This window comes from Dama dama, chromosome 23, assembly GCF_033118175.1.
Source record: "Dama dama isolate Ldn47 chromosome 23, ASM3311817v1, whole genome shotgun sequence".
In the NCBI taxonomy this organism is placed as follows: Eukaryota; Metazoa; Chordata; class Mammalia; order Artiodactyla; family Cervidae; genus Dama; species Dama dama.
In genome coordinates, this window is record NC_083703.1 from 25,013,214 (window position 1) to 25,031,517 (window position 18,304).

General features: G+C 40.3%; 1 protein-coding gene across 1 annotated transcript in view; it reads left to right on the top strand.

Annotated features, from left to right (window-relative positions):
* The first annotated feature begins 2,819 nt into the window (after positions 1–2,819).
* Positions 2,820–18,304, top strand: part of ARMC3 (armadillo repeat containing 3) — a 122,755-nt gene continuing 107,270 nt past the window's right edge. The window contains exons 1-2 of the mRNA XM_061127542.1: positions 2,820–2,825; positions 2,991–3,082. Of these exons, the coding sequence (XP_060983525.1) occupies positions 2,820–2,825; positions 2,991–3,082 (98 nt within the window). The remainder of the gene's footprint in view (positions 2,826–2,990; positions 3,083–18,304) is intronic.

The window sequence follows — 18,304 nt, forward strand, 5'->3', positions numbered from 1 at the left end:
CCACTGTGGAAGTCCATTTGTCTGGAAAACAAATAAATAACTTTGTATAGATGTCGTCTTTAATTTGGTTCTATTTTTATCAAAATTGTTGCAAGAGAGCACTATTCATATCTGTGAACATTCATTTTATATTAAATGTTGAAAAGTTGGTTTTTTGATACTGGGTATTTTTCTCTAATTAGATAAGAAATAATAAAAATTTCCATATTTATTTTTTTTTCCTGAAGCCAATCTGCTTTATATTAGTCAAGCAGTTTGTTTACTGATTAGATGTCCACAAATAGACATTTCTTTAGAGTTGGTGACAAGAAGTATGATGGCCATGCAGATACTTTTTGTCCTTAGAACGCCCGTTTCTATTTCCATGTGAATCTCACTGTATAATGGTTGAAGCAATTAATTAGCTGATTTGTAGGTAATTCTTTCTGACAAGCTAGCCACCTTCCTTTAGTAGAAGTGTAAAATGAGCAATCCCAGATAAATTCACTAATTAAATTAAATACCAAACTAAGGACTTCCAGGGCTCATGTTTCTTTTGTAAAGCAAACAGATGTTTTACAATGAACAATTATATCATAGTCAATCATTTAATTGTGAATAGTGCCCAATTTTAAGGATACACTTATAAAACAACATTCAAGATCAAATATACTTGTGTGTTACAGCCAGAACATTTCTATCATTAGATTTTTCAGATGACTGTTTCTCTATGGATGCTGTTAGTGAGGAAATTTCTTCTGGAGTTATAAGATGTTTCCTGTATCTTGCTAAACCCTAGAAGAGAGAATACACAGATGAGCGTATCACGCATACTAATATCCTGGGCTGTATTGGTACTGTGGCAAGAATGTCACTTGCTACTTCTGAAAGATGTTATCAGTTCAGTGCAGTCACTCAGTCATGTCCTACTCTTTGCAACCCTATGAAGTAAAGCACACCAGGCTCCCCTGTCCATCACCAACTCCCGGAGCTTGCTCAAACTCATGTCCACCAAGTCGGTGATGCCATCCAACCATCTCATCTTCTATCATCCCCTTCTCCTCCTGCCTCCAATCTTTCCCAGCATCAGGGTCGTTTCCAATGAGTCAGTTCTTTGCATCAGGTGACCAAAGTATTGTCGTTTTAGTTTCAGCATCAGTCCTTCCAATGAATATTCAGGACGAATTTCCTTTAGGATTAACTGGTTTGATCTCCTTGCTACCCAAGGGACTCTCAGAGTCTTCTCCAACACCACAGTTCAAAAGCATAAATTCTTCGGTACTCAGCTTTCTTTATAGTCCAACTTTTGTAGCCCCACTGCAGGGGAAGCACAACCTCAGCTTGGTGAAAGTCAAGTAGATCCTATATGATGGGAACTGGAGACCCCTGAAAGGCTCTCTGCCCCTGGGACTGGAGGCTTCCTATGGAATCATCACCCGTCCTATTTTGCTTGTCACAGCTGTATGTTCAGTGAAAACAGTGGTGAATGGTTAAATCTCAAGTATGTATTGAGTACACATATCCACAAATTAAGAAGGAAGTTTGAGTTGGTAATACATATTTCAGAATAGGAGATTCCCCAAGGAGAGGAGACAGAGCACAAAGAGGAGATGCATGGTGGTGGCCTGAAGAACACGAGTGCTTAAGAGGTGAGTGGAAGAGGAGCACGTGAAGGAGCCTGAACTGAGCGGGGCAGAGCACAAGAGCACGGGGAGAAGGGATGCTCCTGCTTCAGGCTTCCACGGTGGGAGGAAGGGGAGGATGAAGAAGCAGATGTGTACTGAGTCACCCCACAGGCACTCGTTCTTCCGTTCCTGCAGAACAGAACCAGCGGGGCCAGCCTCTGGGACCGAGGTCTATCTCAGCTCGAAGCATCAGAGAAAACCTTCTCAGAAGATATGGATGGATATGATGTCGCATGTGAGGTTAGACAGGATTGACTCTGCCACACACACAAAAAAGAATGAAATGATGCCATTTGCAGTAACCTGATGGACCTAGAGATTATCACACTAAATGAAGTAAGCCAAAGACAAATATCATCTGATATTGCTCATATGTAGAATTTTAAAAAATGATACAAATGAACAGATTTACAAAACAGAAACAGAATCAGAGACATAGAAAACAAACTTATGGTTACCACAGGGGAAAGGTGGGGCAGAGGGAGGGATAAATGATCGATTCGGGATGAACAGACACACACTTCTCTATAGAAAACAGATAAGCAACGAGGACCTCCTGTATAGCACAGACAATGATATTCAATACTGCGTAATAACTGATAGTAGAAAGGAATCTGGAAAAGAACAGATACACATATAACTGAATCACTTTGCTGTACACCTGAGACTTTGTGTCTCAGCTACACTTCAATTAAAAAAAAAAAGATAGGAATAATTCAGACTACAAAGCTAAGTTTAGAACAAGGAAAAAGCTCCTCCAAGGAAAAGCAGTAAGGACAACATGTACCAGAACTGGAGCTGAGGAGTCCCGGGCTCTGATAGTAACGGGCGCCACCCTGGACAACGTCGCCTCTGTGACTGCTCATCACCGCTATGGCCAAGCTCCAGCTCTGGTGCAACCCTTTCTACCCTGGAAGGCCCTGGTAGAAGGCAGAGTCTGCTGGGCAGGGAAAAGGAGAAACTTAGATGCAAGTGAGTGGGAAAAAAAAAAAAAGAAGAGAAACCAAATGTATCAAACTGAAAACCAAAATACTTCCTTTATTTCAAATTCCATGGGAAGTGGAATAATATTATATACCATTAGGGAAATCTGAAATAAAATTGTTAGACAAGCAGAACATTTAGATTTTTTTTTTTTTTAAATCTAAGAGGAACATGTCGGTAACAAAAGATTGATTGCATATTATGCATAGAGCTGCTTTTAAAGAAAACTATCCTTTTTCCAAGAATTTAGTTATGAATTATATGGTCAATTTATATTCACATAGATTCACACGAAGGATAATACTGCTCATACGTCTACATATTCATTTTTTCCTTTAACAGGTATTTTGGATGGTCTACCTTATTCTTAGCCCTGGACAAGACAGTGGTGAGCCAGGCCAACCTGGTCCCTGTGTTCGCAGAGCTCCCCTCAGGTAGGGTAGAAAAACATCTGTCACACAATCATACCAACAGTTGTAAAACTGAAACCAAACTAGAGGATACTTGATAGTAGGAAGCCTTGACTTAGGGGCTTCCCAGGTAGCTCAGCTGGTAAAGAATCCACCTGCACTGCAGGGGACGCCAGTTCGATTCCTGGGTCAGGAAGATCCCCGGGAGAAGGACAGGCTACCCACTCCAGTATTCATGGGCTTCCCTGTTGGCTCAGTCAGTAAAGAATCCGCCTGCAATGCGGGAGACCTGGATTCAATCCCTGGGTTGGGAAGATCCCCTGGAGGAGGGAATGGCAACCCACTCCAGTATGCTTGCCTGGAGAATCCCCATGGACAGAAAGAGCCTGGTGGGCTACAGTCCATGAGGTCGCAAAGAATCGGACATGACTGAGTGACTAAGCACAGCACAGCACAGCCTTGACTTGGAGCAACAGGAAAGTCGTAACTCACAAAGTGACAACTGCAAACAGAGGGGACAGGAGGAGCAAAGGCCCTTTGGCAGGAAGAAGCACATCCTGAAAGCTCACTGTGGCATCATCTGAAGAAGCAGAACAACGAATTTTGTCTTTTTTTTTTTTAATTCAAGTACAATTGATGATCCAAAATTACATTAGTTTTAAGAGTTTCAGCTTTATTCTTAGAGCAATGGAAGCTCTGAAAGGGTTTTAAACAGAAGAAAGGCATGCTCAGAATTGTTTCCCAAAAACCACTCTGGTTTCTGAGTGGAGGAGAGGGGCAAAGTGTGGTTCTTGAGAGGTGAGTCCAGTGAGCTAGGTAGCTGCAGGAACAGACTACCGAAGTTACATAGACAAGTGGTGGTGGCTTGGGTCAAGGTGGAGAATGGATTTGAGATATTTAGGAGGTATAACCAACAGGACCAGATGTTAGAATCAGTGTGTAAGTGAGGAAGCAAGGGAGCTTAAGGGTGATTCCTAGATACCTGTTGCTTATACAATAATAAAGATGAGAGTGTCTTTTTGCTGAAATAAGGGAAGTAGAAGAGGACAATGGACTGGTGGATGGGAAGGTCATGATTTAATTCTGGAAATGCAGATGTACCTTTGAGACATCCACATGGTGATGACACGTTGGTAGGTGGATAAATGGGTCTAAAGCTCTGATATGATGTCTGGTGCAGATATGGACATTCATAAGTCATCCACAAACTCTGATTGATCAGTGCGTGTAGGAAGAGAACACAGTGGGGGAAAAAAAAAAGAGAGAGAGAGAGGACCTGACGCTGTGTGTTGAATATTGAATGGCCACGTTTAGGAGGATGAGTGTGTGAAGGAGAGGTGGCAGCCAGAGAGGTAAGGAGAAAATGAGCCCTGTGTTCCCCACCCTCAGGAAAGAGCACGTTTCAAACAATGAGACCAGGAGCAGCCGTATTAGATGCTACTGTGCAATGGAGTGAGATGAGGACTATGAATGTCCACTGAATCTAGGGACACGAAGCTCATGCTGACCCTAGCAAGACTGGTTTTAATGGAGAACTGAGTGGCCACCAGGAGGAGGAGTTGGGAACACATAGGAGATAAAAGGGGAGACTGTGAAGCTAGAAAGCTCAAGTGCTTTGGCTGTGATGGGACAGCTGGAAAAATGTCTGAGTGGGTATGAGAGGCTGAATACTTGGGAGGCCCTTGGGTATAACACAAAGATTCAGCGTGGTGAGAGATTCTCTTTGAGGGAGCAGTTGTTGGAGAGTTAAGTTTCTGAGGAGGTGGGTGGGGAAGGGAGAGTTATGAATGTCTGGTATCCAGACAATGACAGAGTCCTCCCATCACAGCTTCAATTTTCCTGGTGTTGCTTTAATTTTCACAGCAGGCAGATTTTCTGCTGAGAGTGAGGGAAGGGTGAGTGTGTGTGTTTGTGTGTGTCTGGGCGGCTGGTCACAAGGGTGGGGAGAAGCTCTGCAGTAGTTTTTGTGGAAAGTAGGAGAGTGAGTTAGCTTCCTAGGTGGCTCCGTGGTAAAGAATCAGCCTGTCAATGCAAGAGACATAGGCTTGATCCCTGGGTTGGGAAGATCCCCTGAAGAAGGAAATGGCAACCTACTCCAGTATTCTTGCCTGGGAAATCCCATGGAAAGAGGAGCCTGGCGGGCTCTAGTCCATGGGGGTCACAAAGAGTCAGACTTAGCAACTATATAACAATAACAACAAGAGAGTGAGTTAATCAGAGAAACATAGTGAGTGGGTTCATCTGAGATGAAATTTTAGCCATTGACACTAAAATCAATTTGCTCTCATGTGACTTTCCTGGGAAGTTTCAGCTCCTGGGGACTGGATGTAGATCCCTGGGTTCATCAAGGATGAAATTTTGCCAGAAAAGGGAAACAAAAAAGCTAAAAGGGTAGTAGTGAGCATTAGTGAAAGTTCTGTAAAATCGCTAAACCATATCTCTGCTGGAGGAGGAGGGAAGTCGAGACAGGAGAAAGTCAACCCCTGTGAACCTAAGACTGGTGCAAGGAACTGAAGTCTGGATGAGGCTGAAGAATGTCAGGGGAGGGACTGAGCAGAAGGGGAAGAAGTGATGTGCAGAGATTGTTTGCATCAGAGATTCTGAAGATGGAGGAGTTTCGAGTGACGCGACACCCAGTCAGTACATGTGCACTGGAGTGGATGACCTGGAGTAAAGTACTGGAGATGAGAACTTGCGGAGTGAGCAGCCATTTGATCAAATGTACTCTCACACGTGCAGTGAAGCTACTGGGAATGGTGGTACGGCTTATAGGCCAGGTGCCAAGACTTTGAAAAAGGGGAGGGAGTGACCAAGAAGCTGATGGACGACAGTGACAGAAGAGGATGTAGAAATGAAAACGAAGAGGGTCATAAAAGTGAATTTTCTTTTTTGCAAGAGGAAACAATAGCATGGGATGGTAGTGGAAGCAAGGAGCCAGGAGGACCGAAGCCCTACCGCAGAGGAAGAATGCCTTAAAAATCATAAGAAAAAGAAAAGAATAGCTGCAAATCTCTACCAATGTTAAGCTAATTCAAACCAGGAAAAGAAGGATGCCTACCCCATGTAGGTCTCTCACCACCACCCTCCCCAGTTCCAAGAAAGCAGGACTTTCAGGTTAGAGAAAAACATGCCTAAACTAGGGTTGGGACTCCATTTGAGACAGTTCTCTGAATATTTAACTCCAAATATTCATATTACAGCTAAAAGAGTTTGTTTCCTCCCGAGTGAAACTAAAGAACAGCCGAATTTTGTATGAATGACACCAATCAGTCAAGTTACCTCTTGACTTTTCTGAACAATCTCAGACCCTGGTTTGCATAGGTCTTACTTTCTGATCCTGGCTAACTACAGAACTCAGGAATGGACCCTGTGCTCCAGGCAAGTTTGAGAAAAACAAGTATAAAGGGAGGGGACCTCACCGACCCTCCAGGCTCTTGTTTTCGCATCCTAACTACACCACCCAGTTTTTGAAAAAGCTGTTGTTATGACTGACTCCAGCTTATCTATTTTCATTGCTGGCTCCTGTTTAGACATCCTTGCCTGTAACCAGTCACTTTTCCTCTCCTTTTTGCAGAGTTCATTTCCCTGTCCTGAAGGTACCACCCTGCATTTATCTTCAGCGAACTTTAAAAAGAATTCTGACCACTTCCCCAATTTAGTTAGGTTATTTTAAATTTTGCTCTTCATCAGCAGGCTGATGTTGGCCTTCCTACTCCTGGGTGAGGAAGTGACTCATGTGTTCCGAGTTTCCTTCATGACAGTGCTGTGTTCTAGAGTATCTGTTTGCAAACATTTTCAGCCTGTGTTGTTGTCTACATCTCCTGTGTCAGGCCTTGATCATCTTTCTTATGCCCTTTAGCAGTATTAAGAAAATTACTTCTCTAGTGTTTCAAAGCTTAGGTTAAACTTTTGTAGATATTAATGTCGAAGAGAGGTATTTCTAAGTTAATATATGCAACAAAAATTAAACTTTTAGATTAAAAATCAATACCTTGATTATTATTATTATTTTTTTAAAGTTCTTGTAGGGCTTCCCCAGTGGCTACGATGGTAAAGAATCTGTCTGCAATGCAGGAGACCCAGGTTTGATCCCAGGGTCAGGAAGATCCCTTGAAGGAGGAAATGGCAACCCACTCCAGTATTCTTGCCTGGAGAATCCCATGGACAGAGGAGCCTGGCAGACTACACAGTCCATGGGGTCGCAAAGAATGGGACACAACTAAGCCACTTTCACTTCACTTCATATAATATATACCTCAGGGTCCCTTCAGAAGCATGTGGGACTGAGATGTCTGGTTCTCATTTTTAACCCAATCATGGCATAGAGTGAAGGCATTATCAAGAATTGATGGAAAGAGTAAGAAAATGCTGGAAGGGATACGCCTCAGCATGTAGAAATCCTCCTACAGGAAGAATTAATCTCTTCCTTGTCTGAGTTATGATGGATGGCACTTTATTTCCTTTCCTCCTCTTTCATCCCTGTGATCCCTTTGTGTTGCTACAGACAATTGCATCTAAGTCTTGTTTCACCCATGAAACTATAGGATTGTTGAGGAAAGTGATGGTGACTAATTTATCTTTATTTCACTCTTGGCATGTTACATAATGAGCACAACAGCCAGTGCTCAATAAATATTTGTTGATTGAGTGAACAATTCAGGAGAGTTCAGATCCAAGTTGGATTTTCATTTTGGCAAATAATTTGATTTTAAACACATTTTTTTCTTTCTTATTTGAAATTACAATTGATTTAAATGCTTAAAAGACTGAAAAATCAGCTTGAAAGCTAGGAATAAAGATGTCTTTTTGGAGAAAAGAGGAAATCCCTGTGGATTTTTTTTAAAAAAGGATTCATATCGATTTTTATAAGCACATAAAGAGCAAGTTACACCCACCTCTTTCAAACTTGGACAAAATATCTGGACTTGTCCAGTAGGTAACTCTAGGAGTGCCCTATTAGAGGAAACGGGAAACGACCATTTGCCTGGATCCTATTAGGCAGCTCTAAACAACCCGAATATGAGCAGGAAAAGCATATGCAAGCAAGTATTTCTGGATAAGCCACACATTAAAAAAGAACGAGGCAGTTTAGGAAAAATCAGATTGAATTAACATGTATATCAAATGCTTTGATATGCTGTCACTACCCATGCAGGGTTATCTAGACAAGGCTACGAAAGCTATGTTTTCAATAATGATTATTATAGGTAATATGAATTCCTGATAATAAATAGTCCCTTATGTATCAGCAGTCTAATGCACTGGGCCCAAAAAGATGCCGCATTATCACAAGACTATTCATTTTCTCTATGGAATTATAAAAAGTCTTAGTTAATGTAAAGTGAATCTTCAACATTGTGATGAAAAAAATGGCAACATGTAAGAAATAATTATCTGCTCAACTCCCTTTTCTAATATAGTCTGCTACATTAACTAAAGGTCAGCCTTTGTGTTGATGTTTTGCATGTCCTGTAAAGGCAGGATAAAGAAAGAAGAAATAGAGATATTGTGAGTGACAGCTTCCCGCAGCACCTCTTGGCAGGAGGTATTGCCTCTTTTCACTCCCAAGCTCACCAGGACTCTGGCCTGAGCTTCTCCAATCAGATCTGGAGGAAAGCAATAGCCTGAGCCCCTTGGTTGGGGGGGGGGGGGCGGGGCGTGGGCGGGGATCTGAAATGATTTCTGCCACTGCAGACCCCGCAAGTCAAGAGACAAATTTGGAAACGGGGATGCCCCTTGAGTTGCAAAACACTCCACCCCAGTGAAGAGCTGGACCAGCCTAAAGAACGTCAACACTAACAAACAAAACCTAGACCCACCCCTGGGACTTCCCTAGCAGTCCAGTGGTTAAGACTCCAAGTTTTCAGTGCAGGGGGTACAGGTTCAATCCCTGGTTGGGGAACTAAGATCCCATATGTCACATAGGATGACCAAAGAAAGAAAAAAAAAAACCTAGACCCTTCCCAAAATTAAATACAACTATTACCATTTACTGAAATTTCACTCTGATGAGCATTATGCTAAGTGCTTTGTAATAATCTCATTTAACTCCTCACCACTACCCTAGGCAGGAAGAGGCCTATTTCATAGAGGAAGAAATGTAAGACTGCAGAAGATTAAGTCATTTGCTCCAAACTGCCCAACTCAAAAGTGGTCTTGGGAGCCTTCCAAACCAGATCTATTTGGCTTTCAAGTCCACCTGTCCACTCTGCTCTGCTGCCACTCCATGGAGTATTAGGCTTACCTCGACCCTCTGGCTTTGGAGCCCTGATATGAACCCAAACCTGGGACCAGGAACCTGGGACCAGTTCTAAACAGCCCCCTTTATCAAATGGAAGAGTTGTCCTGCAAGATGATCTGCAGAGAAATGGGTTCCAGGAGAAAAAGAGAAAGAGAGAAAAGGGAAATGCTGCAAAGAAAAGCTCCTCTTGGAGATTCACATTTTATGGCAGTGTCTTAAAGACTCTGGGAAGTCTTGTGGTAAAGAAACACCATCTAACTTGGTGTTTCTTTAACTGATTTGAATACAGAACCCTTTTTGTTTACATAAAATGTATTAATAGCTGTGGGAATTTATATTCTGCAAACGTGTCTTAAAAAATGATGACTCAGAACATTTCCTAAGTTCTTCTCTCAAGAGGCTCACTTTGGACTCCTGCCCAACCATTCTTATTCTTGTATCTTTTTTAGGTGCACTTTATTTCTATTATTACTACATTAGCTTCATCTCAGAACATCAGGTATCAGATCCCAGAGGTTGGGGACCCCTGCTCTTTTAAAAAATACTTATTTACTTATTTTGGGCTGCACTGGGTCCTCATTGCTATGCTCAGGCTTTCTCCAGTTGCAGCCAGTGGGGGCTACTCTCTAGTTGCAGTGTGAGGGCTTCTCACTGAGGTGATTTGTCTTGTTGCAGAGGACAGAATCTAGGGCACACAGGCTTTTTAGCAATTGTGGCATCTGGGCTCAGTAGTAGTGGAGCACTGGTTCAGTTGCCAAGTAGCATGTGGGATCTTTTTGGACCAGGGATTGAACCAGTGTGCCCTGCATTGCAAGATAGATTCTTAACCACTGGACCACCAGGGAAACACAGGACCACTGCTCTTAAGGTGTCAATTTCCAGCCCCAAGCCCATTCGGATCCTATACCCTTCACCCTCCCCACGACCTCCTGTTGCTAAGGCCCCAAACACAGGAACAAAATCCAGCTCAAATAAGAAAATAAGAGAAAGATGATAGGAATCACGGAAAACAGAATGAAAAGGAAGGGAATAGGTGACTCAATTTTCTTGTTTGAAAACTCAACCACTACTTCCTTAGTGACTTATCAGAATGTACAGAATGTATTTACAAACTTTCTTATCCTTGAACCACTTCTCAAAGACTTAACAAACTATGTTTTTGTGTACTGAACTGCAAATTCAAAGTGAGGAAAACTCTCAGCCTTCTGCAACAAGGATGTCACTCACTGAAGTAAGTTTTATTGTTCAGTTCTGTGGAACACCAACCTTCAGTGGAGATCTCATTTATTCACTCAACAAACATTGATAGAACATCTCCTAAATGCCAGGCTTTTAAAAATGTACTTAAATACATTAAAATACTGTGCTGCAAGGTGATACACGCTATGGAAAAATAGAAATCCTGAATAAGGGGGATCAGTGGGTAGGCAGAGGGGTATAGATCACACTGTTAATAGAGTGGTGAGATCAGACAATGGGAAGTGTGAGCAAAGACTTGAAGGAGTTGAAGACGTGAATTTTTACAGTCACACTTTTTTCTCAACTTTTCTTCCATTCTCTTTTCTTTCTCTCCTGCTGTTTTTTTTTTTTTTTTCTTTTTGACTATGATTTTTGGATTTTTATCAGCCTTTGTTAATAGTTTAACTGCTTTTATTTTTAAAATTAAAAAAAAAATTTTTTATGTGGACTATTTTTGAAGTCTTTATTGCCACAGTGCAGTAAGATTAGATCTCAATTACAGGAAAAAAATGTTAAAAATTCAAACATATGGAGGCTAAATAACATGCTTCTGAATAACCAACAAATCATAGAAGAAATCAAAAAAGAAATCAAAATATGTATAGAAATGAATGAAAATGAAAACACAACAACCCAAAACCTATGGGACACTGTAAAAGCAGTGCTAAGGGGAAGGTTCATAGCATTACAGGCTTACATCAAGAAACAGGAAAAAAACCAAATAAATAACCTAACTCTACACCTAAAGCAATTAGAGAAGGAAGAAATGAAGAACCCCAGGGTTAGCAGAAGGAAAGAAATCTTAAAAATCAGGGCAGAAATAAATGCAAAAGAAACTAAAGAGACCATAGCAAAAATCAACAAAGCTAAAAGCTGGTTTTTTGAAAAAATAAACAAAATTGACAAACCATTAGCAAGACTCATTAAGAAACAAAGAGAGAAAAACCAAATTAACAAAATTAGAAATGAAAATGGAGAGATCACAACAGACAACTCTGAAATACAAAGGATCATAAGAGACTACTACCAGCAGCTCTATGCCAATAAAATGGACAACTTGGATGAAATGGACAAATTCTTAGAAAAGTATAACTTTCCAAAACTGAACCAGGAAGAAATAGAAGATCTTAACAGACCCATCACAAGCAAGGAAATCGAAACTGTCATCAAAAATCTTCCAGCAAACAAAAGCCCAGGACGAGATGGCTTCACAGCTGAATTCTACCAAAAATTTAGAGAAGAGCTAACACCTATCTTACTCAAACTCTTCCAGAAAATTGCAGATGAAGGTAAGCTTCCAAACTCATTCTTTGAGGCCACCATCACCCTAATTCCAAAACCAGACAAAGATGCCACAAAAAAACAAAACTACAGGCCAATATCACTGATGAACATAGATGCAAAAATCCTTAACAAAATTCTAGCAAACAGAATCCAACAACATATTAAAAAAATCATACACCATGACCAAGTGGGCTTTATCCCAGGAATGCAAGGATTCTTTAATATCTGCAAATCAATCAATGTAATACACCACATTAACAAATTGAAAGATAAAAACCATATGATTATCTCAATAGATGCAGAGAAAGCCTTTGACAAAATTCAACACTCATTTATGATTAAAACTCTCCAAAAAGCAGGAATAGAAGGAACATACCTCAACATAATAAAAGCTATATATGACAAACCCACAGCAAGCATCACCCTCAATGGTGAAAAACTGAAGGCATTTCCCCTGAAATCAGGAACAAGACAAGGGTGCCCACTCTCACCACTACTATTCAACATAGTGTTGGAAGTTCTGGCCACAGCAATCAGAGCAGAAAAAGAAGTAAAAGGAATCCAGATAGGAAAAGAAGAAATGAAACTCTCACTGTTTGCAGATGACATGATCCTCTACATAGAAAACCCTAAAGACTCTTCCAGAAAATTACTAGAGCTATTCAATGAATATAGTAAAGTTGCAGGATATAAAATTAACACACAGAAATCCCTTGCATTCCTATATACTAACAATGAAAAAACAGACAGAGAAATTAAGGAAACAATACCATTCACCATTGCAACAAAAAGAATAAAATACTTAGGAGTATATCTACCTAAAGAAACAAAAGACCTATACATAGAAAACTATAAAACACTGATGAAAGAAATCAAAGAGGACACAAACAGATGGAGAAACATACCGTGTTCATGGATTGGAAGAATCAATATTATCAAAATGGCTATTCTACCCAAAGCAATCTATAGATTCAATGCAATCCCTATCAAGCTACCAACGGTATTTTTCACAGAACTAGACCAAAGAATTTCACAATTTGTATGGAAATACAAAAAACCTCGAATAGCCAAAGTAATCTTGAGAAAGAAGAATGGAGCTGGAGAAATCAACCTGCCTGACTTCAGACTCTACTACAAAGCCACAGTCATCAAGACAGTATGGTACTGGCACAAAGACAGAAATATAGATCAATGGAACAGAATAGAAAGCCCAGAGATAAATCCACGAACCTATGGACACCTTATCTTTGACAAAGGAGGCAAGGATATACAATGGAAAAAAGACAACCTCTTTAACAAGTGGTGCTGGGAAAACTGGTCAACCACTTGTAAAAGAATGAAACTAGAACACTTTCTAACACCATACACAAAAATAAACTCAAAATGGATTAAAGATCTAAATGTAAGACCAGAAACTATAAAACTCCTAGAGGAGAACATAGGCAAAACACTCTCCGACATAAATCACAGCAGGATCCTCTATGACCCACCTCCCAGAATATTGGAAATAAAAGCAAAACTAAACAAATGGGACCTAATGAAACTTAAAAGCTTTTGCACTACAAAGGAAACTATAAGTAAGGTGAAAAGACAGCCCTCAGATTGGGAGAAAATAATAGCAAATGAAGAAACAGACAAAGGATTAATCTCAAAAATATACAAGCAACTCCTGCAGCTCAATTCCAGAAAAATAAATGACCCAATCAAAAAATGGGCCAAAGAACTAAACAGACATTTCTCCAAAGAAGACATACAGATGGCTAACAAACACATGAAAAGATGTTCAACATCACTCATTATTAGAGAAATGCAAATCAAAACCACAATGTGGTACCACTACACGCCAGTCAGGATGGCTGCTATCCAAAAGTCTAGAAGCAATAAATGCTGGAGAGGGTGTGGAGAAAAGGGAACCCTCTTACACTGTTGGTGGGAATGCAAACTAGTACAGCCATTATGGAAAACAGTGTGGAGATTTCTTAAAAAACTGGAAATAGAATTGCCATATGACCCAGCAATCCCACTTCTGGGCATACACACTGAGGAAACCAGATCTGAAAGAGACATGTGCACCCCAATGTTCATCGCAGCACTGTTTATAATAGCCAGGACATGGAAGCAACCTAGATGCCCATCAGCAGATGAATGGATAAGGAAGCTGTGGTACATATACACCATGGAATATTACTCAGCCGTTAAAAAGAATTCATTTGAATCAGTTCTAATGAGATGGATGAAACTGGAGCCCCTTATACAGAGTGAAGTAAGCCAGAAAGATAAAGAACATTACAGCATACTAACACATATATATGGAATTTAGAAAGATGGTAACGATAACCCTATATGCAAAATAGAAAAAGAGACACAGAAATACAGAACAGACTTTTGAACTCTGTGGGAGAAGGTGAGGGTGGGATGTTTTGAAAGAACAGCATGTATATTATCTATGGTGAAACAGATCACCAGCCCAGGTGGGATGCATGAGACAAGTGCTCCGACCTGGTGCACTGGGAAGACCCAGAGGAATCGGGTGGAGAGGGAGGTGGGAGGGGGGATCGGGATGAGGAATACGTGTAAATCTATGGCTGATTCATATCAATGTATGACAAAACCCACTGAAATGTTGTGAAGTAATTAGCCTCCAACTAAAAAAAAAAAAAAAAAAGTCTTTATTGAATTTGTTACAATATTGTTTCTGTTTTTTGTTTTGGATATTTGGCCCTGAGGCATGTGGGATCCCTGAACAGGGATCAAACAGGCACCGCCTTCATTGAAAGGCTAAATCTTAACGACTAGACCACTAGGGAAGTCCCATTTTATTGTTTTTAAATAAAAAATATTCAAATTATTTAGAAAAGTATAACTATGAAAGCCAAAATGACCTGAAATTTTACCATGCATTACAATTTTGGTGAAAATTCCACTGCATATTTCTGTGTACATGAACACAGAAACTTGCAGTTTTTAAAAAATGGTATCATGTTGTGTGTGCTTCTCCAGAACCTTCTTTTCCACTAAATAGTATTTTTTCCTGTCATTTTCATGGCCTTAAAAAATTTTAGCTATATTCTCATAGGTTTCTATCACATTTTTAAAAATCAAAATATTATTAACATATATATGTTACAAAATCTCACTCCTATTTTTGTGCCTATCCACCCTTTTCTCCTCCATAGTAGAAGCAAGGGAGCCTCCTCTGTATTCTCCCTGTATGACTTAAACTGTGCATACAACAGATACAGATTTATATACTTGCCACCCAGCATAAGGTGTTACACTGTTTTACATTTCACTTTTTCATTTAATACTAGGGTGAGGTTTCCCATAGTAGCACAAAGGGGTCCTTTTCAACTGTAGACATTTGTTGTGTGGATGTACCATAGTTTATTTACTGGCTCCTAAGTAACTATTGATGGTTATTTGGGTCTAGCAGTCTTAAACACAGATGGCATGAACTTGAAATAGAATAGGCCTGAAACAAAATTTAAGACATACTACTAATTTTTTTTCCTTGAAATCATAATTGAAGTCAGTGGGAAAAAATGTTCCACAAAACTTCTGATAAAGTTATCTATTGCTGCTTTAAATATTGCTGTCTCTGGGCAAATGTTTATGAATGAGATTGCTCTTTTCATGTTTATTTTCCTTTGTAATAAAACAAAGAAAAAATTTGTAAGAAAACATTTAAAATAATACTTCATGGTTTCTTCTGGTTTTGAGTATTTTCTAAGTATCTCTCTGGTCAACATGTAACTTTTTTCTATTTCAGTACTAATGTTAAAATTAGTTAAAAATTCTACATCAAATATTTTTATTGCACATTTTTCATCAACTTGATTGCCCCAAAGGATAAAAATTAAGCTTTGTAAGCATTAGTATAAGGTTTTTCTTCAGCCTGGTGGACTACAGACCATTAGGTCGCAAAGAGTTGGACATGACTGAAGGGACTTAGCACACATGCACAGGATTCTTCAAAACAATTTATGTTTTGGGAAACGTATAATAAAAACTAACAGAAAAAAAATGAATACCGTGCAACAGATGCATCTAACACTTTCCTCACACGATCCTTACAAATCTGTGAGTTAGAAATTATCATTCCCTTTTACAGATCAGAGAGATAAAATATGATGCCTAAAGTTAGACACAAACTCAGTTTAAAAGCCAGGATTCAATCCTCTGCAGTCTGTGTACTTGTCCAGGGCTTCACCCAGACTCTTGGGCAAATTGATTGTACATGGCCTCTGATCATTTATTTTTTGACCACTCATCACAGATAAATCACCTTCTTTTAAATTAAAAAAAGAAAAATCATTTTGCCATCTTTTAAATTAAGAAAAGAAAAATCAGTTAGGGTTTTGTCAGCTAGCCAGGGGCCTAGGTCAGCTATCTCTCTTTTTTTTTTAGCCCTCAGAAATAAAGCAGCTCTGAAAATAAGTGATACATATTAGACGTCTCTAAGAGGTCTTGGTTTCTAAAATGTAATAGTGGAGTAACACACTTTTGTAGACAGACTATTGCCTCTTACCAAGATAAAGATAGAGAGAAACAGAGAAAATCACTCTGGAGCACAATATCAGTTCCTTCCACAGAGAATCTAGATCTGGAATGATAAGTGTGCCACTGAATAAAAGAAAGTAAAAGAAAAATGAGGTAATTAGAATCGTATCTCCAGCTTCGTAGAACACAACCATATTACAACAGTTCCCTCTTGATAGAAATACACTATTGTTTACTACTGGGGGTTGTCACTTGATACAGTATGTTTTATAGAATTATGTTGGAAAAGAAGCTTAAAAGGGTGGGGGAGGTCCTGTGATTCACATACTGGAAAATTTTTGACTATAAAGTAGGTCATCCTCTTGTCTAGGTTGTTGACATATTTTGTGAAATGTTTGAGCACTAGGATTTTCCTTCCCCTGTCATTGGTCCATCTACCTCTTTCTCTCAGAATTAGAGAAGTAATTGGATCTGAGGTTCTCCAAGGGCTTCCCCAGTGGTGCTAGTGGTAAAGAGCCTGCCTGCCAATGCAGGAGATGTAAGAGACGTGGCGGGTTTGATCCCTGGGTCAGAAAAATCTCCTGGAGGAGGGCATGGCAACCCACTCTAGTATTCTTGCCTGGAGAATCCCATGGGCAGAGGAGTCTGGCAGGCCACAGTCCATGGGGTTTCAAAGAGTTGGACAGGACTGAAGTGACTTAGCATGCACACACACCAGGGCGTGTCCAGCAGGTCAGCTTCATTGTGGAGTAACTCTGGGCAGGGAAGCTGTGAATGCTCTCTGTGCCTAAAAAGTTAGGGCATTCACTTGCAAGAAATAAAGTCAAAAGAATGTTAATGGAAAAATATAATTTTTTTCATGGGTAGGGCAGGCTCAGGAAGAAATGGATTCCCTTGAGTGGTGAGTCTTGTTTGATTTTAGATATTCTAGGAACCCAGGGAGAGAGTGAAGCTACCTTCCCAGATGCTGATCCCAGTATATCCCAACTCTGCAGATATACAAACCTCTTCTAGTCGAGAACTGCTTCAACCTGCATGGATTCCAGAATGTATTAACTTCAGAGCAGGTCCAGGGAGGTGAGAGCTGGGACACCTAGTAGAAGAACATCCCCATTCACCTCAGTCAATGATGGGCAGAGACAGCAAACTCCTTATAGTCTGGGGACAGTAAACCACATGTACCTGAGAGAAGGGTCAGAGCTGGAGAAGTAAAAGTCTTTCCCCCAAAGGCTGAGTTCAGAGACCGAAAGTAAAACATGAGCTAGGGTCCCAGGTATGATTTGAAAGTGAAAGTGTTGCTCAGTCCTGTCCAAAGACTCTCTCCTCTGTCCATGGAATTCTCCAAGCGAGAATACTGGAGTGGGTTGCCATTTCCTTCTCCAGGGGATCTTTCTAATCCAGGGATCGAATCTGTGTCTCCTGCATTGCAGGCGGATTCTTTACATCGAAGCCATCAGGGACTCTAAGTTCCAATAACACAACTGAATTGGCACTGACATACTGGGGAAGAAGCAGGAATGAGCCATCTGTTTGTCAGGATGGGCACGGAGATCATGTGGTTTAGAATCTGGAAGCTGTGGGGCAGGCTCCTCAGCTTAACAGAGATGGCATGTTTGGGAACTAGCAGCCTCTTTCAGACCAGAGTGCAGAGAGAGGACCAGCAGAGACAGAGTTCCAGGGAAATCTGGATACGTGGGAGACAGAGACAGAGAAATGTGTACATTTGCACATTTTATAAGCTGAGCAATTACTAGGCATCATGCAGGGCTGGGAGATATTCAGGTTCTGACTTTGCAGAATGCCAAGACCATGCTGAACACTTGGAGCAATGGGTAGAGATTCCAGAAGGGTTACATATTAGTAGTAGAATTAAATTAGTTTCTGATTAAAGACTACTCCAGACATACCTGAAAACAGCTAATAAACAAGCCTCAAATGGTGAAAGTGACTTGCAAATAACTGCCTGTAATCAAAACAAAGCT